Below are 26,933 nucleotides of genomic sequence, written 5' to 3' on the forward strand. Positions count from 1 at the left end.
GTTCATACTTGTTTTTGCTAGACCCATCATTTATAGAACAATACAGAATAATAGAACAGAACAACAGGGTATACTCACTCTGGTTGCTATATGGTGTTCCGAATGAGTAGACCTGATTATTTATCCGTTATACTCTTGATGGACATTTAGGCTGTTTCCACTACTTTTCTTCTCTTTTTCTTTTCTCTTTAAGATCTTATTTATTGGAGAGAGAGGGGGGTGGAGGCACAGTGGGAGAGGGACAAGCAGACTCTGCTGAGTGCAGAGCCGGACGTGAGGCTCGATCCCACAACCCTGAGACCATGACCTGAGCTGAAATCAAGAGTTGGATGCTTAACTGACTGAGCCACCCAGGCTCCCCTCCACCCTTTTTCTGTTCTAGGGAACAGAAAAGCAGGGCTACAAAAACATTCTTTGACATGCTAGGTTACCTCCATAACATCTTCACCCCGTGAGTGTTCTTCCCCTCCCCCTCAGCCAGGGTTTTGGGGAGCAGGTGGCCTTGTCATCCCCCGAAACCTCCAGGCTAGAGGTTTGGTCAGGCTTTAGCGCCAGGGTAACGGAGGGAGGGCTCAGGAATTTTAGGATTAAGATGAGGTCCAGGTACCCATGTGGTGGGTGATGTCCGAGGGGAGAATCTCTTCCTGACTCAGGACTCGTTCTGGTGGGACATGGAGCCTGATAAGGCTCGCGTGGTCTCTTTCAGCCCTTCGGCCGTGGAGCGATGCGGGAGTGCTTCAGAACGTAAGTGACTCGGCCTGGCTCTCGGGGGACCTGCCTGGACTTCATGCTCTTAAGAGTGGGGGCCTTGCAACATTTCTGGCCGGGAAACCGAGACAGCAGCCTCTGCTTGTAGGCTGAGTGTCTCTCTCTCTGGTGTCCGCCGGACCACGCGTTTGCCCTGCTGTGGAGGGAGCCCCCTCTGGGGGGCGGGGGGCACTCAGGGAGAACTTGGAGTATCCCACTAAATTCCACTCTGATGTGTGGAGGCCACAAGAGGTGGGTTAAGAGACCTTTAACAGTGTCGGTTCAGCCTCTTCCCAGCCCTTTGAAGGATGCAGGGGGTCAGGCTGGGTTCCTGGTGGACCCAAGAGCCCAGGCAGACCCTCTGCTGTCTCCCCCTCTCCCCTGCCCCCAGGAAGAAGCTCTCCAACTTCCTGCACACTCAGCAGTGGAAGGGGGCCTCGAACTACGTGGCAAAGCGCTACATCGAGTCTGTGGACAGGGACGTGTACTTTGAGGACGTGCGTCTACAGATGGAGGCCAAGCTCTGGGGAGAGGAGTATAATCGGCACAAGCCCCCCAAACAGGTCTGTGGCGCCCCTCCCGGCCACCTCCACCTTCCCACACAAGGCGGCCAGGGATGAGACTGGAGACAAAGTTAACCGTGGTGCCAGTCATGGTTCCCTTCACGGTCTTAACAGAAGCCAATAAGAGCCATCATCTGTTGAGCACGATTCACTATATGCAGTCATTTATAACTAAAAACAGAGAACTCAGGTTGTTTGAGGTTAGGATGTTTTGATCCCATTTACGGATGGGATCTATTAGGACTTTTTTTTTGCAGATATTAGCAACCTCAAAAGGGCTTCATGCTAAAAGGGAATTTACTACCTCATGTAACAGAAAGAGGGCTGGCTGCAGGTAAGGCTGGATCCAGGACCAGGCAGGTTGTTGAGAATCTCCCCCGCACCCCCATGTCCAGCCTTGGTGTTCTTCTGTGGGCCATGAGCAGCTGCGGGCTCACTTCCTGTCTTCTCAGAAACCTTGGTGCCAGGACAATACCTGTTTTCCCAGAAGTTCCAGTGGAAGTCTCAGAACTGGGTTTCATTGCCTCCGCTTAGGTCAGGTGCCTGTTGCTGAGCTAGTCACAATAGCCAGGGGAGGGGATATGCAGATCGGGCAGGCCTGGGCCATATGCTCCCCCTTAGAGGCAGCAGTGTGGGTCCTTCCCCCAGACTGTGCAGACTGAGATGGGTGGCTCCCAAGAAAAAGCAGAAGGAGAGGAGAAGGGGTAGTGTGTCTGCCCCTGGGGGAGCCCCAGGCCCAAAGGGGTTAAGTGACCTGCCCCAACAGGCAGGAAGGAGCCAGGACTCAAAGCCAGGTGTTTCAGGCCCCTGTCCACTTGGCTTCTGCAGATGAGCCCCCAGGTTGTTTAGCGAACCTGGGCAAAGCAGAGTTTCCTGTTGCCTGTGGAGAAACAGCACCTGTGGGCATTGGAGAAACAGCACCTGTGGGCATTGGAGAAACAGCACCTGTGGGCATTGGAGAAACAGCACCTGTGGGCATTGGAGAAACAGCACCTGTGGGCATTGGAGAAACAGCACCTGTGGGCATTGGAGAAACAGCACCTGTGGGCATTGGAGAAACAGCACCTGTGGGCATTGGAGAAACAGCACCTGTGGGCATTGGAGAAACAGCACTCTGTGTCTCTGCCCTGCCCAGATTCATAGCTCAGCTTTCCCACTGTTTGAGCACCTGCGAGATAACATACTACTGTCTCCTGGGCCCCTTGGGGGAGCCACACTTACAAGAAGTCAGCAGAATTCATTGAGCGCCTCCTGTTTGCATGACTCTTGATTAAGTGCCTTCGGAGTAGACCCAAGAAGCCACAGTCCCCACCCGTGGGGTCTGTGACCACCTCAGTAATTTGCTACATGCCATCCTGGCCGCCTTTCTCTTCCTCCCTAAGCTTGTTCCTGCCTCAGGACCTTTGCTCTGGCTGTGCCACGCCTGTCGTCGCTTCTTGCCCTCCCCAACCCCAGCTCCATCCCTGCATGGTGAGTTCCTTCTCACAGTTCAGGTCTCAGCTCATATGTCACCTGCTCAGCAAGGCCGCCCCAGGCCATCCTAAATGAAGTATCCTTTCCCGTGCTGTCCTGTCAGTTCATTCTGTCTGTTCTCGTTCCTCTTGCTTGGAGCAGTTGGCACTCTCCGGAAGAGTCTTGTCCCTGAGGTTAATATTGCGTTTCTCCCCCAGGGGCAGGGGATTCGTGCCTTGTTCACTCTGTCTCACAGTGCCCAGGTGCTCAGTAAATAATGTGGTTGGTTGGAATTGAGGAAGGGAAAGGAGCAGAGCTTTTTGAGGGGGGAGCCGGCTACCCCTCGTTAACTGCCTGCTGGCCAGTACGTGGCCTCACCATAGACTTCCTCGTAAGAATAGAGTCAGTATTTGGGGTGAGAACCTCCGAGAACCAGCTGCTCCTTCCCCTTAGGCTGTTTCTTGGAACTGAGGCCACGTTTGGGGCAGTTCTCTGCTTGGGGCCGCGTCGACCTCTGCAGCTGTCATCGGCCTGTCTAGTGACCCAGCCACACAGTTCCTTGGATGGTTGCTTCCTTGGGAAACCCAGACCTGGGTCCTTCCGCTGTGGGTGTCGTTGAGGGGGCTGGGGTGCCATGGGTACGGTCTCACGTTTTTCCAACCCCACTTTACAAACCATTCACAGGACTTAACACATGTCCTTCTGCGTACCGATGCCAAGTGTTTGGTTAAAAAAAAAATTCAGCAAGGAATGTCTTAACTCCCCATAGCAGGGAGAGAGCCATCCTTTATGGTTGGATGTATACGGCTCTCTAGAGTCGTATCCACAAGTAATACTCACGTTAGCACATGTTGATAGACTCCTGTACCATCAGGTTTCATCCTCACCCTAAGTGTGAGATCCTCATCCCACAGGCGAGGAAACTGAGGCACAGTTAGTCCACATGCACGATATTAGTGTAAGCCGTGTGGGCCGAGCTTCACGCACAGACCTATCAATGTGTGCCAACACAACATGGTTTCTTTCTCTCTCATCTGACAGTTCTGCTTTGGTCAGGGGTTGGGTGGGGTTCAGGGTGGGCTGGTGCCAGCCGTCTTGAGTCCTCCAGAAGCACCCAGTTCCTTCTGTCTTCCTGCCCTGCCTTCCTCTGGGGTGTGGCCATGGACCATGTGGCTAGGTTGGCCCCACTGGCAGGTGTGCGCTCTACAGCCTTGGGGCGGCCAGAGGTGGGGGCTGTTGGAGTTCTGTCCTCGCTGTTGGAGTTCCGTCCTTGGCCAGGCTTGGCCACGTGGCTGCACCTAGCCACCAGGGAAGCTGCACAGTGCCTTCCTACTGGATGGCTGTGTATCCTCTTAGCACTCCCATGGGAGTTGTCTAGAACCCCTCGGGGCTGCTCTAACAAAGTACCACGGACGGGGCAGCTTACAAACAACAGAAATTTATGCTTAGGAGGCTGAGAAGTCCAAAAGCAAGGCATGATCACGTTCTGGTGAGGTCTCTCTCCTGGTTCCTCGATGGTGTCCCCTTGCTGTGTCCTCATGTGGCGGAAGTGGCGAAGGAGCTCTGCCTGGTCCCTTATCCGGGCCCCAATCCCATTCATGAGGGCTCCTCCCTCAGGACCTAGGTCCTCCCAAAGACCCCACCTAATCCCGTCACTTTTGAGGGCCAGGAGGTCAACAACATAGGGACTCTGTGGAGACGCAGTTAGACCATCACAGGGGTTTTTATTCTCAAAAGGAAAGGGGATCCTGGGGATGGCTGGCAGCCGGAGCTGCGGAGAGCTGATAACTGAGGGAGCCAGGATGGGAGCCCGGGCAGGCTAGCTTCCGCCGAGCCCTCTGCTCCAATCGGCTGTCAGAGGTGAGTGCTGCTGGATCCTGCCTGACCTGCTCCCCCTCCCACCAGGTGGACATCATGCAGATGTGCGTGGTGGAGCTGAGGGACAGACCCGGCAAGCCTCTCTTCCACCTGGAGCACTATATCGAGGGCAAGTACATCAAATACAACTCCAACTCGGGCTTTGTCCGCGATGACAACATGCGCCTGACACCACAGGTGAGGCCCCTGGATGGGGAGGGTCCCTGTGGGTGTGTGGTCTCAGCCCAGAGGGTCCTCAAGCCTCATGGAGCGGTGGCTGACCTGCATCCATGCAGACCACACCCTGGTCTGTTGCAGTCAGTCACCTTGCTCTTCTGTACCCGGCCCCCCAGGCCTTCAGCCACTTCACGTTTGAGCGTTCTGGGCATCAGCTGATTGTGGTAGACATCCAGGGTGTGGGCGACCTCTACACGGACCCGCAGATCCACACCGAGAAGGGCACTGACTTTGGAGATGGTAACCTAGGTAGGTGGGGAAAGCCAGCTTGTTTCCATGGAGATCACACTCCCTCTGCCCCCTACAAATCTCCCAGCTCTTCATAGCTTCATTGGCTTTTCCAAGATGGTGGGGATGGAAGCTTGGGACGCCTCCCACCCGCCACTTCAGCGTGTCCCACGCCTGCCCTTGTCACAGTTAAGGTGCCCGGCACTGCCCTTCCCCTGTCACACAGCAAGGCCGTGCTCCAGACTTCCCTGCTCTGTCTGTAGGTGTCCGGGGCATGGCGCTCTTCTTCTATTCTCATGCCTGCAACCGGATTTGCAAGAGCATGGGCCTCGCGCCCTTTGACCTCTCGCCAAGAGAGACGGACGCCGTGAACCAGAACACCAAGCTGCTGGTGGGTGCCCCATGGGAACCTGCTCGGAGGGACCGGGCCCTTCCACTGCCAGGCCAGTAAGCCCTGCTTCTCCGTGATGGCAGCCCAGGCCCTGTGATGCTTACTTACTTGAAGAGTTTCAGGGCCAGAAGGAACTCAGCCTCATCTGTGCCCCTCATCCTCCTAGATCAGTGCACAAAGCCCTTCCAAGTGTCCCCACTAACACAGTAACTGGGGTCTACGTGATTGGACCTCTTCTGACCAGAGTGAGGAGAACAAGTGTGTAGAAAGAGTGAGAAAGGTGTGTGGTATGTGTATTTGTGTGGCATGTTGACAGATGGCTGGACTAGACTTGGACCTGGATCTTCGGGCACCTTGCTGGGTCCAGGATGTACCCACCCCCTCTGCCATTACCTTGATCAGATATGAGCGACTGTCAGCAAAGACCAGCTTGGGATTCTGGATATATGGTGGCACATGTTCCCCAGTTCAGGGCTGTGGAGTATGGTCAGCACAATGGGAATGCTGGCTGGCTTTGCACTCCTGTACCAGATGCCCGTTTTTAGAGCCCTTTGGTTTAACCCCCCATTGATTGTTTTAGATTTCCTGCCAGTCCCTAAACAGGTGTATATGGGAGCTGTTGAATAAAAGGGCTTCAGGGTTCAAACAGACAACACACAACTGGAAGAGCCCTTCACTCGCCAAAGGGCTCCTGTGTGACACGGGTGTCCCTGTTAATTCTCCAGCAATCGGCGAAGACCATCTTGAGGGGGACAGAGGAAAAGTGTGGGAGCCCCCGAGTAAGGACCCTCTCTGGGAGTCGCCCCCCACTGCTCCTTCGCCTTTCAGAGAACTCTGGAGATGAGAACATGAGTGACGTGACTTTTGACTCTCTCCCTTCTTCCCCGTCTTCAGCCACACCACACAGCCAGAAACTGGACCAGCTCCGTGAGTGATACTTTGATCCCTGGTCATCGTGCTTGGAGGGGACAGGCACCAGAAAGGACATTGCTAAACTGGCTTTCACTTATGTTAGGAAATCAGATATGCTAACCAAAAAGGGTCCTGGCCCACGTGGTTTTATGAGTGAGTTCACTGAATACGTTTTCAAGACACAAGTGTAGATGGTATAGAAACAACTCTAATTTTAGAAAACAAGGGAACATTTTTCAGCGTCTTTTATGAAACTAGCAAAACCTTTATACCAAAATTTAACAAAACAGCAAAAACACAAACAAAAAAAACCTACATACCAAGCTCACTTATAAATAAATACATATAGTATGGGGCGCCTGGGTGGCTCAGTGGGTTAAAGCCTCTGCCTTCGGCTCGGGTCATGATCCCAAGGTCCTGGGATCGAGCCCCACATCAGGCTCTCTGCTCTGCGGGGAGCCTGCTTCCTCCTCTCTCTCTCTCTGCCTGCCTCTCTGCCTACTTGTGATCTCTGTCAAATAAATAAATAAAATCTTTAAAAAATAAATACATGCATGCATACATACATACATACATACACAGTACAGAAGTTCTAAATAAGGTACGGACAAAGATTAGTAGTATCCTAAAAGAATACTGTCACAATCAATAGGGTTTTTGCAGGCATCTGCAAAATTCCAATATTCAGAAATCGGTGAACATCATATGAATAGGTCAGAGAAGGAAAATGGAATCCTTGTTCCCGAAGTTGAAGTGACAGTGGTTGTTGACAATGTGGATGTAGGGTCTGCAGGAGGGTTTTGATCTGAAGAACATCAAGGGTGGTGTGGCCATTTGTGCAGCTGGGGGAGGCCATGGAGGAGCAGAAGAGCGAGATTTTAGTGTCAAAGAAGCCTTTTAGACATGTCCACTAGAAGACCTTAGGTATAGCTTGAGGCAGGAGTTTTGTGTTTGTTTGTTTGTTTGTTTGTTCTAAGATTTTATTTATTTGACAGAGATCACAAGCAGACAGAGAGGCAGGCACAGAGAGAGGAGGAAGTAGTCTCCCTGCTGAGCCGAGAGCCCGATGCGGGGCTCGATCCCAGGACCCTGAGATCATGACCTGAGCTGAAGGCAAAGCCTTAACCCACTGAGCCATCTAGGTGCCCCATTTTGAGGCAGGAGTTGACAGACTTCTTAAAAGACCAGAGAGTCAATCTTCTGGACTTTGTGGGACATAATGGTTTTTGCATTAGCAGTGTGAACATGGCCATGGTACTCAAATGACTAGGTAGGGCCTTGTTTCAATGAAGACACTGAATTTTCTATTTCGTGTAATTTTCACATATCTCAAGATACTATTCTTTTAAATTTTTAGAACCACTTTAAAATAGAAAAACCATTCTTAACAACCACATAAAAAAAGGAGGCAAGCTGGATATGGCTGTGGAAGCTCAGGATGGGAGAGAGAAACTGGGAATGACTGGGAAGGATGTGGTTGGTTTTTCAGCCTTATGAAGCTTCCCCGACCTGCAGCTACTCCTGGGGCCCCAAATACACACATGGCTGTTGTGCTTTCATACCTGCTCCTCAAAGGCCCGCCGTGGCCCAGGTTCATGTGCTCTAAGCACATTGCACAACGGTATTTGCATTACAACTTTGAGGAGGCACAGGGGTTAAGCTGCCTGCTCAGGACCCCACAGCTAGCAAGTGGCAGACTTTGAGTAAGTTCTTTCTTTGAGAGAGCAGGGGGAGGGGCAGAGGGAGAGTCCCAAGTAGACGGTGCTAAATGTGGAGCCCGATGAGGAACTTGATCTCATGACCCTGGGATCACAACCTGATTTGAAACCCGAGTCAGTCACTTAACGGACTGAGCCGTCCAGGCACCCCAACTCTGCATAAGTTCTTGAGGAAGAACTGTAGCCTCTAGGTGCTGACAACATTCTTTTCCCATTTTTGTATCTTCTTACAAAATTTTAAAATGAAAAAAGGCCTAGTGGCAGGTGCTTTCTGTTCTAGGCTGTAGTTGGTCTTTAAGCAGTTCTGCTGGTAGAGCCCTCATATGATCTGTTTTCTCTCTTGCCCAGACTGGCCTGTGTTCAGTGACCTTGACAACATGGCACCCCGAGACCACGACCATCTGGACAACCACCGGGTAGGTTGGAGAAGGCCCAAGGGAGCAGGCCTGGGGGGAATGGACTTCCTGCCAGTCAGGACCAAGGCTGAATCCTCCGATCCAGAGGCGGTCAGCCTAGGTCGGCCCCAGGCACTGCCTGTGGGCACAGAGGAATGCAGATCACTCCCAGCCTCCTGGCCGGGGCGGCTATGTCCTCTGAGACAAGCTGGCTCCACCACAGTTTTCGGAGATGGTTAGAGAAAAGGGAATCGCAGTTAGCAACAGTGCAACCTTCTGGTAAATGGCAAGCGAGCTCAGCCTTGGGTTGGTCTGGCCACGTGCGTGCGGACAGCTGTCCTGGGAGAGGGAACGGTCCTGCATTTCAGACGAGTAACTTACAGCACAGTCTGATGCGATGCTCTCAGGCTGGATAAACAGGACAGGTTTCCGGCAGCCTCGGGCTCATCCGACGTAGGAAGCTGAAGGCATCCCATTTGCATTCACGCGAACCTGTGTTACGGTGTTCAAAACTCATAGGAATTTTAAAAATCGACTTTGCAGAGACGTCACCCTTGCACAGACCTCAGGTGCCCTTTAAGCTCCGCTCTGGGATTGCTCCAAAGGTTCAGGTTCACTCTTGACTGCTTTTCAGAGATTTTGGGGGAAGAAAAAAGTAAGAGTAGCCAACATGATGGAATCATCACTCTGGGCAGACCCTGTTCTAAGAGCTTGATAGATCCTCTCCTTTAAGCCCCAGCAACCCATGAGGTAGAACCATTTTTTATCCCCCCCCCCTTTTTTTTAAAGATTTTATTTATTTATTTGATGGAGAGAGAGCACAAGCAGAGGGAGTGGGAGAGGGGGAAGCAGGTGCCCTGTTTAAGCAAAGAGCCCAATGTGGGGCTTGATCCCAGGACTCTGGAATCGTGACCTGAGCCAAAGGCAGACGCTTAACCAACTGAGCCACCCAGTCACCCCTTTCTGTTTCTTTTGTAGTAGATTTCATTCTAGACTTAGAACAAATTTTAGACGTTCAGAATAACTCATTCATTCTCATGGTTGAAAAGGTACAAAAGATTAGTAAGGTGAGAAACCTGTCTCCCATCTGTCCCTTAGGCACCTGGAGCCCAACGTGGGGCTACCTGAGCCGAAGGCAGAGGCTTTAACCCACTGAGCCACCCAGGCGCCCCGCCCCCTGCTTCTTGTCCCTGATCTTGGCAGCTACCAGGGCAATGCTGTCGTGATTGATCCCTGATTGAGAGATGAGGACCCTGAGGCACAGGAAGGTTCAACCACTTGGTCCCAGTCACTCAGTGATGGAACCACGGTTCAAATCCAGGCCTCTGGCCTCGAACCCACCCTCTGTCCTGCCGCTGTCCTGGGCTGCTTTTCTCCTTCTTGGAGTGGGTAGTATCCCCTGCATCTCTCAGAGGAGGAAACAGGTTCGGGAAGGCTGGCTGCCTTGCCCGGGGTCCCAGAACCCAGCTGTGAGCTCTGTGTTGCTCAAGGAGGGACTGAGTCCAAAGGGTGGGAGGAGGGCCCCTAGGTCGGGAGGAGCCGGCTCCCCGGAGCCCCTGGGTACGGCCTGCCCTCCGTTTTCAAAAGCAGGCTTGCACTCAGCACCACCAACACTTCCATCACATGCTGTAAATTATATCTCAGTTTTAAAAATTGAGATTTTAAAAAAGAAACCAGAGTAGCCTTTTAGTTCACACAGAATAAAAGCCTTGAGGGGAGGTAGAGAAGTCCGTGCTTCTAGAAACAAGGGCAGGGCGTCGTCAGGATATGCAGCTCCTCCGGGCGCCGGGATTCGTGGCCAGACCAGAGGCTGAGGAGAGGGACCCATTTATGCCGGTGACACCAAACTTCTTTTATTTTATTTATTTATTTATTTATTTATTTATTTATAAAGATCTTATTTATTTATTTATTTTTAAGATTTTATTTATTTATTTGACAGAGATCACAAGTAGGCAGAGAGGCAGGCAGAGAGAGAGGGGGAAGCAGGATCCCCACTGAGCAAAGAGCCTGGTGCAGGGCTCGATCCCAGGACTCCGAGATCATGACCTGAGCCGTAGGCAGAGGCTTTATCCACTGAGCCAGCCAGGCATCCCAGCAGTAATGTTTTAATTTCATTTAAAAATAAAAGATCCAAGGCACCTGCATGGCTCAGTCATTAAGCATCTGCCTTCGGCTCAGGTCATGATCTTAGTACCCTGGGATCAAGCCCCGCATCCAGCTCCCTGCTCAGCAGGAGGCCTGCTCCTCCCTCTCCCTCTGCCCCTGCTTGTGTTCCCTTTCTCGCTGTGTCTTTGTCAAATAAATAAATCTTTAGCAAAAAAATTTAAAAAAAAAGAATAAAAGATCTGAAGTAACTAAGGCCTCATGTTAGGAGCTGACAAAGCCAGGCGATGGGTGCACGGGAGCTCATTTTAGTATTCTCTGTTCTTAGTGGCATGTTTTAAATACTTCTTAGTAGAACAAAGGAGGAGACTTGAAAGTATGAGTGGGAGAGGGATGCAGGTGACTTGCGGATATGGCCGGAATGCGACGCCAGTAGACAAATGACTGAAGTTTTATAGATTCTGAAATATCTAGAAGAATAAAAAACATGTCCCGGTTTGGGTAGAGGACTTCACTGTAGTAAATATTGTTCTCAGCGCTACATTTGTGTCCGTGGCTCCTCTTGCATTCTCCAGCCTTTGTTTTTCTGCCTGTGAAATGGGTGAGCTGCTGTTAGCACTTGCTGTGCCACATCCTCGGTGGGTGGCCCCTCACTTCATCCCCATCCTTCGATGTAGGTGCCCCATGAATCCCATGGCTAAGGAAACAGGTGCCCCGTGCCAAGCTGGTGGGTCACAAAGCTCAGACTTGCGCCCAGACGGTCTGGCCCCAGAGCCCAAGCTCTCTGCTGCTCCCTTGTCACCCACCCAGCGAGGGCAGAAGGAGGAGAGTGTTAACTGAGGTGATAGAACAAGGGAGAAAGAGCAAATGGCTGGGATGTGCAGAAGCCACCACCACTCAGAGGACCACTGAGACCCTAGAATCATCTTCTCTCCATAGGACTCTGAAAACAGTGGAGACAGTGGCTACCCCAGTGAGAAGAGGGGTGAACTGGATGACCCAGAGCCCCGCGAACATGTAAGGATCCCCCAGAGAAACGAGACCGGAGCGTTCTAGTGCCCCACTGTCCAGGAGAATGGAAGAGTGGGGGATGGGGACGTGAGTGGTCTTGAGAACATACACGGATACACGAGATCATTTCAGATCCAAATAAATGCAGGGCAGAAGATAAAACAGGGTCATGTGGACCAGAAAGTTTAGTAAGGGGACAAGGAAGGGAATTAGGGTTGAGAAATGTTGGACTGCTCTTACGGCAGAGCTGGAACCTCTGGTTGCTGGGCCGGGATGGTGCTGAGTAGGCTCCCCAGCTTCCCACACGGTATTCCTCTGTCTCTCCGGCAGAGGACAGGTTCCGAGGGCCACCCCGCAGCATCCTGGGGAGGGGTGACTGTGGCAGTGTCTTTCATGTAGAGGTTTTGCCTTGTGCCAGCGTGGAGCCTAAGCCTTCACACTAGGCTTGCCGGGAACCCTTTGGTCTCAGTTTTCTTACTGCAAGTGAGACTGTCAGGGGGGCTTGGGTAAGAGGAAGGAGGTTGTCTTCGTGCTCGTCTGCCACAGTCCTGTGCCGTTGAGTCATTTCCATCTGTGCGCACAGAGAGGGTGAGGGCAAGGCTGTGGGCACACAGGCACAAGAGTCCTGCTTGTTACCCAGCATCCTCTCTGCTTGGCGCACATGAGTTCCAGCTGCCCTCCCTAGGGGACAGTCCTGTCCCTTAAGAGGAGGGTTCCTGGGAGGAGAGTCCCCTGGATGGGGAGGGCGGGGCTGTCCCCTACGAGGTTTCCCCTGGAGGTGAGGCAGGGGCCGGTTCTTGGGAGGGGGAGCTGCTCTGTGGCTCACTCTCCCCTCCTCTTCCCTCAGGGCCACTCAAACGGTAACCGGAGGTACGAGTCGGACGAAGACAGCCTGGGCAGCTCCGGACGGGTAATGCGCCCCGAGGCGTCCTGGCCGTGGCTGCGGGCTTGCCTTTTGCAGCCTCTCTTTCCCCAGTCCTGTCACTCTTCCCTGCCCAGGCGCCTCACACACCAGCTGAAGGAAGATTTTGCAAAGAAACCAGTCGCCTTGGCGTATGCTTTTTGATCCCCTGACCTGGGCGGGCCACCGGGGCATCTGTGGAGAGGAATAGAGGAGTAGACCAGCCCGTCCTGGAGGGTGGTTTATAAGGGCCACAGCTCACACGTCAAAGTTATGCCCGTGTGACGTCATAGCATTAGTTAATTTACTTCTTGCAACCACCCAGAGAGACAGGCTGACGTTAATTCATCCCCGTTTTACATATGAGAAAACTGAGATCTTAAGCAGCTTCCCCCCCGGGTTAGCCAGCAAGTGTCTCTACACAGGTCGCTTACACCACGCGGTATTTACCGCCTGGACAAGGTCTCCGCTTCAACCTGAGGAGGGGGTTCAACCGTGGTGCTGTGGACGATCGGGGCAGGCCCTTCTTTGTCGTGGGGGCGCCGTGTGCCCTGCAGGGTGTTCATTGCACACGGACAGGCCGCTGCCTGGCTCTGTCCTGTGCAGACCTTCGGAAGAGAGTGTCTAGCTGGGGGCACGATGTGTTTCCAAACCCGTTCCCCAGAGCTTCGTGTGAGTGCACAGAGGCAAGCGGAGTGGATTTGTGGCAGGGTCTGAAGTCAGACTTTTCTGGTGTGTTGTATCGGTCACAGGCCAGCGGGGCAGCTTAGGGTCCAACCTCCCCAACCAAACCCTGCTTGATAGATGAAGGGGAGACGCTTTGAACGGCTGCAGTGTGTCTGCTGGCCTTTGTGCTGTGATACTCCCTCGACGCCCATAAATTGGCAGGATTTGAGGGATTAGAAATGGAGCCGTGTTTGTCCAAGAAAATTTGATACCTTAAGGCCTCTTGCCAGCCAGGCTCGTGCAGTAGGAGCGGCCGACGGCTGGGGATGGCCCCTGCGTCCCCGCCTCGCATTCCCTGACCTGTGAACCTCCGGCCCTGTTCCCTCCTGCAGGTCTGCGTGGACAAGTGGAATCTCCTTAACCCCTCCCGCCTCCACCTGCCGAGGCCTTCCGCCGTGGCCCTGGAAGTGCAGAGGCTTAATGGTCTGGACCTGGAGAAGAAAATCGGGAAGTCTATTCTGGGGAAGGTACCAGCGATGCCCGTCTCGGAGCCCTCTTGCCACTGACCCGGAGCCCAGCCCGTGCTTCTGCCCCGCTGATCCCTTCCTCCTGCGGGCTGGCTGGGCGGCCCCGGGCGTGCAGCGGCCCAGGCAGCCGGGCCAACACCCAAGTCTGTGCGGCAGGTGCATCTGGCCATGGCGCGCTACCATGAGGGCGGGCGCTTCTGCGAGGACGAGGCGTGGGACCGCGAGTCAGCCGTCTTCCACCTGGAGCACGCGGCCGAGCTGGGCGAGCTGGAGGCCATTGTGGGTCTGGGGCTCATGTGCTGCCAGCTGCCCCACCACATCCTGGCTGATGTCTCTCTGAAGGTGGGGGTGGCAGGGACCCAGCCTTGGGGGGGGGGGGGGGGGGGGGTGCTCGGTCATCATCCTCCCCACCCTGCGGGTCTGTGCATGCCCCAGAAACTTCCTGAGCCCCAGTTTGGGTCAGGCAAAGCCGGTTAGCTGGAGCTGGTGAGATTGGGCTCTGCCCCTGGAGAACAGGGCCAAGGTGACAGTTTCTAGGCAGTTAGGACCCTGTGTGAAGGGAGAAGCAGAGGATATTGTGGGGAAGCAGGTGGAGAAGGGCCCCCGAGTGGGTGTCGCGGGGTCAGTGGAGGCTTCCTGGTAGCAGGTTACTAGCTGTGTCCCCAGCAGTGAGAACAGAGCCTGACACACGGTACGTACTCCGAGTACACTTGCAGAACAGATGAATAAGGTGACCTCTGAGTTAGACCTAAAAGCTGAGTGGGAGTCCCCCAGGCAGGGGGAGCAGAAGTGACAGACAGGACAGTCAGACGTGAGCAACTTCTTTGCTGAATCAGATCAGAGTTTTAAATACTGATGGTTCGAATACTAATAGTTTAAATAAAATGAATCATTTAAATACTATTTTATTTTATTTTAATTAATTTATTTTGTTGTTCTTGTTTTTAAGATTTTATCTATTTATTTGACAGAGAGATCACAAGTAGGCAGAGGCAGGCAGAGAGAGGGAGAGGCAGGCTCCCCGCTGAGCAGAGAGCCCGATGCGGGGCTCGATCCTAGAATCCTGAGATCATGACCTGAGCCGAAGGCAGAGGCTTAACCCACTGAGCCACCCAGGTGCCCCTTAAATACTATTTTAAATAGTCCCCATGTCATGATTACAGATGGGACATGCTTTTAAGTTTTATCTGCATTATCTATATTTTCTCCATCTCTTTCTTTTTATCAAAAAGAACTATCAGACTCTGATCTGTGGAGGGGCGCCTGGCTCAGTCAGTGGAGTGTGTGACACTTGATCTTGGGGTTTTGAGTTTGAGCCCCATGTTGGGTGTAGAGATTACTTGGAAATAAAATCTTTAAGCTGTGCCTGGGTGGCTCAGTTGGTTATGCATCTGAGTAAGGGGTTAAGCGTTGATTTCACCTCAGGTCACGATCTCCGGCTTGGGAGATGGAGCCCCGCTGTTGGCTCTGTACTAGGTGTGGAGCCTGCTTAAGATTCCCTCCTTCTCCTGCTGCCCGTCCTGAGCTCTCCCTTTTCTAAAATAAATAAGTACATAAATAAAATCTTTCAAGGAAGAGAGTTCCTGATAATTCCAGTCGGCTGTCATAAGAGCACAGAGCTGGTTCTAGGATACAGCTGCCTTTGGCCTGTATTCCCAGCGTCTGTCTCCAAGCCTGGCACAGAGAAGACACTCAGAAAGATCTGAGGCCCAAATAAAGTGATCTCAAAGCCCAGAATGAGTGGTGAGCAGCTAGGACTGGGGGAACGTCTCCCGTGACCTCAGGCTGTTGAAACACACCACGCGCTGGTAACCTTGTAGAAGGATTGAGAAGCCGTTTCAGTTTCCCCACCGATAGGCATCCCCACGGCCTGTCTCTGGTGAGCAGATGCTGGCACTTCCCCTAGCAGAAGTGGGGTTGGACAGAGCTTTGCGGTTAGGACTGGGAAGGCAGGCAGGGAGTGAACTGTGTCCCAGCAGACTTATGGCTTAGCAAGTAAAACGACAGGCCTGAGCCCTGAGAAGCTGCTGTGTGTTCTCGAAAGCCCATCACCCACTTTATCCAGTGCCCCCCTTCTTTGGAACCTTTTTATTGTTGTGTTCTTGCTGACACATTCATTTATTCCATACTTGCTTTTTGAGTCTCCTACACTTGGCCCTGTCCTAGGTTCCTGCTCTCATGGAGCAAACTTTGCAGGTGGGGAAGGATGTAGTACAAACCTTAGTTAACAAATAAAATCTTTCCAAAGAATTAAAAATAACTATCCTTTATTGAGCACTTCCTGTGCCGAGCATTGTTCGAATACACTGGGGGAAAAAATAAGACAGAGCATGTGACAGAACGGCTGCCGCATAGACGTCTTGTGTTAGGACACAGGTTCTGGCTACAGGGGAGGCAAAGAAACGTAGCCTTTAGCTGGTCAGCCACGTGCTGGCCAAAGTATGGTAGAGGAGGCTGCATATGGGGACAGTGGGTGGTGGTCTTGAAGCCCCAAGGTTGAGAAGGGCCTCATGAGCTGATATGAGGGTTTGGGATTTGTCTCAAAAGTGAGGTGAGAAGCCACAGAGCAGCTTTTGAACAGTACTGTGACCTTGACTTGGCCTTTAAAAGCATCTTGGGGGAGAGGGGCGCCTGGGTGGCTCAGTGGGTTAAAGCCTCTGCCTTCAGCTCAGGTCATGATCCCAGGGTCCTGCGATCGAGCCCCGCATCGGGATCTCTGCTCAGCGGGGAGCCTGCTTCTTCCTCTCTCTCTGCCTGCCTCTCTGCCTCCTTGTGATCTCTGTCTGTCAAGTCAATAAAATCTAAAAAAAAAATCTTTTTTAGAAAAAAAAAGCATCTTGGGGGAGCAGCAGGGAAGCAGGTGGGAATAGGCAGTTGGTGGGACTGGAACATGAGGCAGCCACACTGGGAAGCAGTTGGACAGCGCCGCCAAAGTCTAGGCTTAGAGTTCCATGTGACCCAGCAGTTCCCCTCCGAAGTATCTTCCCAAAAGAATAAAGACACACATCTGCGTGAAACTTGTAACAGATGTTCATAGTCACAGTACTTCTTCACAGTAGCCAAAAGGTTTAAACAAACCAGACACCCACCAATTGATGAATAAAATGTGGTCTATCCATACAGTGGACTGTTAACATTTGGCCGTAAAAAGAACAAACCACTGATACATTAAAAGCTTTATGCTAAGTTAAAGAAGCGAAGCACAGTAGACCAGGTAATGCGTGATTGCATTTATACAAAGTATCCAGAATAGAGAACTTTCTAGAGACAGAAAGTGTGCTAGTGGTTACTTAGGCCTGGGTGAGATGGGGCATTTGAGAGGTGATGGTGGAGGTGTTTTGTTTTGGTTTCTTCTTGGACTGATGAAAATATTCTGAAATTGATAATGGTGATAGTTGCACATTCTGTGAATATATTAAAACCCACTGAATTGTGGGTTTAAATGGATGAATTGTACAGTATGAGAATTACATCTCCATAAAGCCGTTAAAAACTTTTAAAGTTAAAAAATAAATACATAGGGCATCTGGGTGGCTCAGTTGGTTAGGCAACTGCCTTCAGCTCAGGTCATGGTCCCAGGGTCCCTGGATCGAGTCCCGCATCGGGCTCCCAGCTCCACGGGGAGTCTGCTTCTCTCTCTGACTTCTCCCCTCTCATGCTCTCTCTTGCTGTCTCTCTTCCCCTCTTTGGTTTGTATTAACAGGATACAGAAGAGAATAAAACCAAAGGATTCGAATACTTACTGAAGGCGGCCGAAGCTGGCGACAGACAGTCCATGATCCTGGTGGCTCGGGCTTTTGACACGGGCCAGAACCTCAGCCCAGACAGGTACTGTGGCTTTCGCTCAGGTAGTGCTGGTGGGATCTTGGGCTGCAGGTGGGGGCTTCCCCTCAGTATCAGCACAGACCCGGGTTCTGGGCTTGGCTCCCCCATTCCCAGTCTCTTGCTGGGGGTAAGTCATTTCTCCTCCTTGATCTTAGCCTCTTCCTGGTATGAAATGGGAATAATTAAAGATCCTGTATCCCAGGTGGTTGTGGGAGGATTAATTGAGAGATGCCTGTAATTCCCAATGTGCGTGGCCCATAGCAGGAGGTAAATGACAGACCTCTTAGCCATTGTGCGAAGAAAGGATTTGCTTTTTGCACCAGAATAGTTGCCCTAGATGATAGGATTAAGGGTGGTTATAGTTTCCTCTTTCTAACTTTTATTTTTATTTATTATTTTTTATTTTTTTAAAGAATACTTTTATTTATTTTTATTTACTCTTTATTATTTTTTTGAGAAAGAGAGTGGGGATGGGGTGCCGAGGGAGAGGGAAAGAGACTCTCAGACTCGCTGCTGAGCGTGGTGCCCAGTGCAGGGCTTGACCCCACAAGCCCTGCGATCATGACCTGAGCTGAAACCAAGAGTAGTCGCTTAACAGATCAAACTACCCAGGCGTCTCTCTACTTTTATTTTTGTTTTTCACTTCGGAGCGAGAGAGGAAAGGAAGGAAGCTCTGGCTGTGGGTGATTCAGGCCTAGTGCGAGTTTCCAGAGTGGCTCTGAGTCCCCAGGAGGCTACAACCCTGGGGGTGCCAGCACTTTTCCAGTTGTGCCCTCGGGCTCAGGGGTCGGGACTGGTTTCTGCAGTGGGAGGAAGAAAGGGTAGCCCAGCTTCACCTCATCTCCTTGGCTTAGCCAGTGGGAAGTCCCTGAGGTTCCAACAGTGGAGATCATTTGAAGGGATTGAACTGGTCAAGGGACCCATTTCCCAGCCCTGTGGCTCCCACTGGGTCACAGCCACCCCTGCTGTCCTTGGGAGTCCATGGCTTTCTGGACGGGAGCAGGGCAGGCATGTCCATTGTCTGCTCCTACAGGGTTGGAGCAGTCTGGAACCTCCCCTCTCTTTGGGTCAAGGTCTCATCTCCCCTCCCTGCCCACGGACGGTAGCCGTGTCATATGCAGCTCTCAGTGTCTAAAATGTCTTGATACGTAGCATCCTTCCTGTTCTGTGGATCCCACAGCCCCAAAACTGACCAGATAGCTACTGTGTGACAATAATGCCCCTTTTTACTTGGACCGTAGCTTCATGTCTGTGATTTTATCTCATTGAGAGTAAGAATCGTGTCCCCTGCCTCTCCTATTGCTTATCATGGGGCCTGGCTTAGTAGTTGAGTGAGTGAACCAGCAGCTCTCTGGGACTCAGAGCGGGTCTTCTGAGCCCCGTGGTGTGGGTGACTCAGCTAGGTCTGAGAGGGAAGGGACTTGCCTGTGGTCACCTAGCTAGCACAGCCGGCATCTCAGTGGACTCAGAGCTCCACTGGCACGAAGAGGAAGTGAACAAAAAAGACATGCTGTGGTTACGTCAGGTCCAATGCCAGCATGTATGGTGCCCACGGAGTGCAGGGGGGGAGGCTGGCACAGGTGGGAGGGGCTGGAGGTGGGCATTGCAGATTGGTCTCTGAGGTCCTTAGGAAGGCTTTCCTCTGTGTGTTTTCTCCTCATGCCTTTTGTTTACATTTTATTCAAGATGATAGTGTTTTGTTTTGTTCTTGATTTGTTAAGAACTTTTTTTTTAGATTTTATTTATTTATTTATTTGAGAGAGAGTGTGCACACAAGCAGGGGGAGCAGAAGAGGGAGAGGGAGAGAGAGAAACAGACTCTCCACTTAAGCAGGGAGCCCGATGCGGGGCTCGATCCCAGGACCCAGAGATCATGACCTGAGCCCAAGGCAGAGGCTTAATGGATGAGCCCCCCAGGCTCCCCTGTTAAGAATTTTTTAATGTTAAAGCTATCAATTCTTAGGCATCTGCTTCTCTTTAAAAAAAAAGAAAAGAAAAATGTTTTTCAGGGCTGGTTGCCATCCCTGTGGGGGGAGGGGGGCCACATTTCTACTTGTTGGCCATCATTACTGGGTTTGGGGCAACTGGTTTTTAATATTCGTATAGTTGAATCTATCACGATTTTCTTTTATAGCTTCTGCTATAGTCATTTTCTTATTCTTCTTCCTCATTCCAAGCAGTTCCAGCCTCTTCCATTCAGGGAGCGTTAATTAAGGGCCAGCTCTGGGTAAGGCAGGGCCCCATGTAGGCCCAAATTTGCTTTTCTGTGGTTTCAAGCCTTCTCAGAAGTTACCACTTAAGACGGGAAGGAAAAGTCCTTGGAAGTCCTGAGGCAGGGGGGGCACCCTGACCACTCGGGGTAGAGTGGGGTGGGGTGGGGGTTGGGCAGAGATTAGTTCCTTTCTCCTCTTTCCCATGTAATGCATTTGGGGCTGTTCTGCTTTGCCCTTCTAGACCAGGGAGGGGCAAAGCTGAAAAGAGTGAGATCACGTAGTATGGTGGCTTCCAGTCCACTGCTAAAGCCATAGTTTGTCAGGTATGTCACCGATCATTTTCAGATGATTTGCCCTTTCTGTGAAATAAGATGGAATCGGTGTTCTCTCCTGAACCCCATCCCAGCCAGCCACGTGGTTGTGTTTATTCCTTCGGCCTCCTTGAGGGAGGCTGAGCTATTTGCCAGGCCCCGAGAATGCAACAGTGGACAAAACAAAGTTCCAGTCTTCTTGGAGCTTATGTTCTAGCCAGCAGAAACCATGATAAACGAGTGAAGAAATAAACAGGAGAATTGCAGATTGGGGTGGTTGTAGGAAATGAGGTGTTTGGGGATGATGCTTCCAAAGAGGTGACATAGGAACCGAGGTTGGGGGGATGGGGAGTCAGGTGTGGAAAGGCAGAGAATGAACGCTCCAAGCGGAGGGAGCAGCAGGTGCAAAGGCCAAGGGGCAGATGGGGTCTCGCATGTTCAGGGAAGAGAAGGGGGCCCAGCCAGTCTAGCGTGGAGGAAGGTTAGTGGGAGTGAAGACAGGGGTGGCCCCTGGTGAGGTATGAGGTAAGGCCTCAGAGGAGAGGCCAGCAAGGCACTGGCGCTGTGGCTCCTGGAACATTTCATGAGACCCACAGACTTTCTTATCTGCATCTTTCTTTGCTCTTTCCTCATGTGCTATAAATAGTTACTCACATAGTTAGTACACTCCAAGAAAAGAGCCCGCGGCCCTGTTTGCTCAGTATTTTGTGTTGTTCAGATGTGGGTGGAACAGGTCTGCCCTTGGTGGCTTGGCCGTTCTTGTGCTATAGTGGGAGAAAGAGTTGTGGGTAGAGGGGCAGAAGCAGAGAGAGAAGCCCGCTATTCTGGGGGAGAGCCCCAGATTGTGCTGGAGGAGAGCCAGAGCTGGCCAGCACCGGCAGAGGCCTTGGCAAAAGGTCCCCCACCCACCTCTTCTCCTGCTTGAGTCATAGGGCGGATTGGCTGGTGTCCCAGCCACTGCTAATGCTAGCCCAGAGTGTGACTTTGTACAAACTAGAAAAACAACCCCCCTCAACACATCTGTTGGAAAACTGTGGAATACACCAGCCTTGCTAGGGAAAGCTACTTGACTGCTGTCTTAATATGTCAATCTGCAGTATGAATGACAGCCCTTAGATGTGGTAGCATTGGGCACTGGGGGTCATGAGTCATAGGTGGTGGCCCCGCTGGGATCCCTGACGTGTCCCTCCTGCTGATGGACCTCCTCCCTCTTGCCTGTTACCATGGTAACATCTAACTTTTCCTTTCCATGTCCTGGAAGGTGCCAGGACTGGCCAGAGGCTCTGCACTGGTACAGCACTGCCCTGGAGATGACGGACTGTGACGAGGGCGGTGAGTATGACGGGATGCAGGATGAGCCTCGGTACACGCTGCTGGCCAGGGAGGCGGAGATGCTGTTCACTGGCGGCTGCGGGCTCGAGAAGGACCCACAGAGATCAGGTAGGGCCTGACTGGGCTGCCCCTGGTGGGGTGGGGGTGGGGGAGATCGAGCTGGGCCGGGAGGGATGTAATTCCTGCCTCAGTGGGAATTACAGCGAGACACAAGACTGAGTCTCTTCTTTCATTGGAGAGGAGTGAGATTCCTACCGCTCTATGGAGCTGGTAGGCAGATGAACGCTTTTGTTTTAATGGTTACATATTAGGAGTTTGGTATTTCTGCAGTTTTAAAAATTGAACGGACACTTTTATTACATAAAATACATCATTTTTAAGTGTATGGTTCAGTGGCTTTCAGTATATTCGTCATGTGGTACAGCCATCACCATTATCTAATTTCAGAACATTTCTGTCACCTGTTAGTGGTGATTCCCCATTTCCCTGCTACCCCCATCCCTGGCAGCCACCAGCTTATTGCCTGTCGGTATGAATTTACCTAAATGTTTCATATAAATGGGATCATACCGTACGTGGTCTTTTGTATCTGGCTTAACTCAGCATCATGTTTTCAGGGTTCACCCATATTGTAGCATGCATCTGTACGTCATTCCTTCTAATTACCAAATGATATCCCAGCATACAGATACAGCGTGTTTTGTTTATCCACACATCTGTTGATCTGCACGTTATATATATATATTTTTTTCTGTTACATAATAAACATACTGACCTCCTGATTCCATAGGACGAGCCTAAATTTAAAAGTTTAAAAGTTAAAAAAAAAAAACCTAAGCAAATAATAATAATGCAATTATTATAATGCAATTCTATGATCTATAATGCAATTCTATAATCCTTATGTGAAATTTCTAAATTCAGAAAACCAAGTGTTTTTATACGTGTTGCACAAATTTTCTTGGAAGTAAAACCTCTCCAGACCTGACACGAGGCTGTTCATAATCTTTGCTGCTTCTACTTTATTTCTCCCCCTTCCATGCATTCCTCCCAATTAGTCTTGTCAGAATCCCCAGCCTGGTGCTCATTGGCTCAAATGGAACCCCACCCACCCACCTCTGTACCAATCACTGAGCGCATGGAGATGGCTTATTCTAATTGGCTGTGCTTAAGTCTGGATGTCTGATTGGCTATGCGGAAGTCCGTAAGGCCTGGTGGGAATCGGAAGGGTGCTCTGATTGGCCAGGCAGGGTCTGCGAGCTCTAAAGGGATGAGGGGTAATTGAGGATGGTAGTTCCCAGGGGGTGGGGGGTGGGGCTGGGGGGACCTGGCGGAAACAGCAGGCGGTTCACCGCTCTGTGCCCCACTTTGCTCTTCTTCAGGCGACTTGTACACGCAGGCAGCCGAGGCCGCGATGGAAGCCATGAAGGGCCGGCTGGCCAACCAGTACTACCAGAAGGCGGAGGAGGCCTGGGCGCAGATGGAGGAGTAGCTTGCCTGGAAGATCCCGGCCGGCCGGCCGCCAGCAGAAGCGCGGAGACAGGAGGGAAAAAAGACTTACTGCCTTGCTGAGGGGGTGTTTGGAGGGGAGGGGCAAGTAGTTTGAGTGTGTTGTACATCAACTTTTGTATTTCATTGTCTGACTCTTGAAAATGTCTTTGCCATTAGCGAAGACACTACAGCTGCCCCTTAGGGCAGCATCTTGGGGAGCGGGGATTGAAAAAGCCCCCACTCCCATTTTTTATTTTTATTTTTTATTTTTTATTTTTTTTCATGAGCTATAAGAAAGTGCTTTTCTGCCATGGGTTAAAAATAGGACTTTGGGCTTTGCTCGCTGGTGTTTTCAAGCTGAACTGAAATGAAATATCAGGCCCACAGAACTTGTTTCCTGAGCTGTGATGGGGAAGGCAGAGCTGCACCGTAGCTTTCCATGGGGTGTGGATTTTCATGACTTAGTGCGGCGCCCTACCTCTCAGAGCACTTGGGAGCGCGCATGCCATCCTTCTGCGGATGTGCGATTGCACAGTACCCAGGCCCCCTTCCGCGCTTGGCAAAGGCCTCCACACGGACCGTTCACTAATCTCATTTAATTTTCTTCCCAAATGCAACTGATTTTCTGGAATACAGCCAAATTCCATTTTCCGCATGCATTTTACAGTGGGCTTTATAAAGCAGGTTTGATTTTTTTTTTTTGAATGCACACATTTACTACCTCTAACTTCTCCAGCTAGTGTAGGAGTGGGTGCACCTCAGATCTTGAACGTGTGAGGACAGCTGTTTGGAATTGGAGCCTTTCCTCCAAGCAGACATATGTAACTTCACATCTCAGTGGCAGCATCCACAGTGTTTAACCCAAGGATCTCTGTACAGTGCTCCTCTGTGGTTCCTTAGCACCTGACATTCTGACATTCTTATGTAGGCTCTGTCCCCAGCCCCTGTCCTTGCCATTTTCTGCTTGAAGCTGCGCTGATTTTCTTGCAGATTGCAGCAGGATCATCTTCAGCAGCAACCCCTTGAGATTTGTCTAAAATGTTGGAGGATGAGAGGGCAAGAACTATAAACACTCATTAGTTCCAGTAGTTTCCCCAGGGCCAGGATGTGGCTCTGTATTTAATGAGCTTTCCCTTGAAAAGGAGTAAGATTTAATATTAGTATGATTTCAGCGGGTGTGTCAAGGCAAAGCGAACACACTGCTTTGATCAAGCCCAAGTGCTGAAGCGGCCTCTCTTTCTGTGCTTAAAAATGAAAACAAAACAAAACAAAAGCAGAACGTGACCTACAAACCCTTCTTATCTGTCCATTAAAACAGCTCTTTCAACACATTACTGTTAAGTGCTGTGGAGTCGCGAACCTGTGCCAGCATTTGAACCTTTGGTTCCAAAGTTCAGAGTGTGCACTAGGGGAAAAAAAAAATCAAGCAGGCTCAGAATTACCCTTGAAAAAAATCCTTTAGAACATCTGTAAATTACAGTTTCCCTCATTTTTGTGTATGGATTCACCACAACCAGCTTTCTTTCCAAGTGGGGACTGATCACCTCTTTTTCATTTGCAGCCCATCAAGGGGGTGGCTTACGTTAGGTTTTTCGTTTGTGTGTTTTAAACCAGTGCATACAGTTAGTTAAATTGCATACGTAAATGTAAGTGAGAAACGGCTTGATTGTGACCTAACTTCTTACCTTCTGTAAAGGGCCAGGTAGTAAATAATCATTGGCTTTGTAGGTCCTGGGGTCTCTGTGGTAACTACTCAACCCTGCTATCGTAGTGAAGAAACACCCAGGAACAGCATGTAAATGAAAGAGCTTGGCTGATGTTCCAGTAAAACTTTTCTTACCAAAACAGCCTGCCTAGGCAGTGGTTTGCCCACTCGGCTCTAAGCCTTGACTAGGGGGTTACTGCAGTACGCCCGGAAGTCAAAAGCAATACCAGTTTTTCAGCTCCCAGTGCTCAAAAACACAGTGCCTTGGCAGAGGAAGCCCTTGGAGATAAATGTGTGAGCAAACGGAGAGCCAGCCCTAGTCACAGCACCTGATCCGTGGCTCTGTGTCTTCCTCCCAGTTAATGATGTGTTATCCCCATTGGGTTACAGTGTCATTCCTCCAGTTCCAACCCACGCACCTCCACGCCCTTAACTCAGCCAGCTTCTCTTCCAGGAGGCTGGGATGGCCTGGATAGAGAGCTTAGCAATGCTTATTGAAGACCAGTGAGAGTCCAGTGATCTGCGTGATGCCCAGATTGATCTGAGCCAGGAGAAGAGCTTATCCCACCTTCAAAACCTAGTTTGGTGCCTGCTAAAGCTGGTGAGGGCATTCCCCTCCCATCCCCACAGATCTGGGCATGCAGAAACAAAAGCCAACCCCAGGACTTTCCAGCCCAACTGGGAAGACATCAGAGACCATCTTTAAGGGCAGGAAGCAGGTTCAGGAGATCAGCAAAGTCTGGGATATGTCCTGTATCTTCCATCACAGATGGAGAAACCAAGGTTTTGAAAGATAAATTCTCGCAGTGACCCTGCTGGTTAGCAGCTAGCTACAGCTAGGATTTGAAAGCTGCTGTTACTTAGAGGATCCTGGGAATAAAATTTAAAATTAGATTAGAGTATAATGCCCCTTTCAGGTTTGCTGTAGGGTTTTTTGGGGTTTTTTTGTTTTGTTTTGTTTTTAAAGCAGACTTTATGGATGTAAGAGGGGAAAAAAAATCTCAAACCCCTGGACATCTGAAAACTGCCCCCCTCTGCCTTCCCCTGAGGCACTGTGGGGATTCCTCATCAAATGCAAACTTGGGGAACCAAGCCAGGTAAAGCACCCTCCGTGCTATCTTAATAACTTCCTTTTGTCCCAGCACATGTGTCTGTGGTACTGGACTTGCTTTACAAATGGACACATGTTTACAAAGGCATATGCAGCTTGTGCGGGGGGGAAAGGAGACAAAATATGCATTTTCTCTGCATGGATTTGTGCCTGTTACTCCTATTTCTACTCTCAAGGTAACCATTTAACCTAGTCAAGGTGGACCCTGGGTGGGGCCCAGGGGAGTGGCCTGTGTTTCGAATTTATTTTTGCATATGTATTCAGTTCCATATGGTCTTTTCAAATAAAGTGGTTTCTTTGTTTTCCCTTTCGAATTCAAATGTCTCCTAGTAACCAGGGACCGTGTGGTGGACTAGATGAAGTAGCTGTGGAGTTGGGGGGAGGTGGGGAGACAGGCCGTATCTGAAAGGATTAGCTGGGATTCAGCCCCAAGTGATTGTCACCACGGGAAGGGTGTGGGCACCATGTTGCCCCATTTCCCAGTCTTTCAAGAGCTGTTGAGATCGGATGTGTGAATGCAGGTTCTCCTGATTTTTAATATTTCTAATAAATTCTAATTTTTTTTTAATTTTGTCTAGATTTGGCCCTATGTGGTCCTTTTGCTTTAAAGTGTGTGAACCTCTCTTTTTTTCCCCCGTTTTTCCCATCCATAAGACAGAAAGGATAATCCTTTATATTTCAGAGTTGTCATCCACCTCAAAGAAGATAATGCACATTAGAGATGCTCTGTGATCCAGAATTTAAGAAAATCTTGGTCACTGGTATGTTCATTTGGTTTTCAAACTAATGCTTTTTTAACTTAAAGTAATTTGAACTTAAGCATAGTGCATTGAAGTCACACGCTTAGGTCCATTGGCTCCTGAGGCCCCATTAAAGTGACAGGGAAAGAGATTTTCTTAATGGCAGAAGCCCATGCGGCTGGAAAGCGGAGGGATTATAGTTGGATTAGCGCTGAGAACTCTGCTGACCCCAAAGGGTGAGGCATTAGTACCAGGAACCTGGGGAAGGGGAAGTGAAACGGGGCTAAAAATATAGGGTCAGTTGAAAGACAAGGGAGCAGACCAGCTCACCTTTGCTTGTAGGCCGCTGGCTTCCTGTCCATCACCCTGCAGAACCCTGGGAGGCCAGGCAGAGCAGACAGAGAGTCTGGCTGCTTTACAGAAAAGAGGTTAAGGGGGAAGTTACCATATTGGGTGTAAAGGCTTCACCAGCCGCCTCTCCCCCCTCTGCTGCTG

General features: G+C 50.8%; 1 protein-coding gene across 3 annotated transcripts in view; it reads left to right on the forward strand.

The window, feature by feature from the left end:
- Positions 1-26,012, forward strand: part of EEF2K (eukaryotic elongation factor 2 kinase) — a 61,078-nt gene extending 35,066 nt beyond the window's left edge. For all 3 annotated transcript variants that reach the window (XM_004780031.3, XM_004780033.3, XM_004780034.3), the window contains 14 exons: positions 707-744; positions 1,139-1,310; positions 4,668-4,817; positions 4,973-5,105; positions 5,348-5,475; positions 6,201-6,402; positions 8,454-8,521; positions 11,546-11,623; positions 12,465-12,527; positions 13,577-13,711; positions 13,868-14,053; positions 17,415-17,539; positions 21,321-21,499; positions 22,774-26,012. In XM_004780031.3, coding sequence (XP_004780088.1) covers positions 707-744; positions 1,139-1,310; positions 4,668-4,817; positions 4,973-5,105; positions 5,348-5,475; positions 6,201-6,402; positions 8,454-8,521; positions 11,546-11,623; positions 12,465-12,527; positions 13,577-13,711; positions 13,868-14,053; positions 17,415-17,539; positions 21,321-21,499; positions 22,774-22,883 — 1,767 coding nt within the window. In that variant the 3' untranslated portion in view covers positions 22,884-26,012. The remainder of the gene's footprint in view (positions 1-706; positions 745-1,138; positions 1,311-4,667; positions 4,818-4,972; positions 5,106-5,347; positions 5,476-6,200; positions 6,403-8,453; positions 8,522-11,545; positions 11,624-12,464; positions 12,528-13,576; positions 13,712-13,867; positions 14,054-17,414; positions 17,540-21,320; positions 21,500-22,773) is intronic.
- The last annotated feature ends 921 nt before the right edge of the window (positions 26,013-26,933 follow it).

Source organism: Mustela putorius, unplaced genomic scaffold (assembly GCF_011764305.1).
Source record: "Mustela putorius furo isolate JIRA1106 unplaced genomic scaffold, ASM1176430v1.1 tig00004041_pilon_pilon_pilon, whole genome shotgun sequence".
Classification (NCBI taxonomy): Eukaryota; Metazoa; Chordata; class Mammalia; order Carnivora; family Mustelidae; genus Mustela; species Mustela putorius.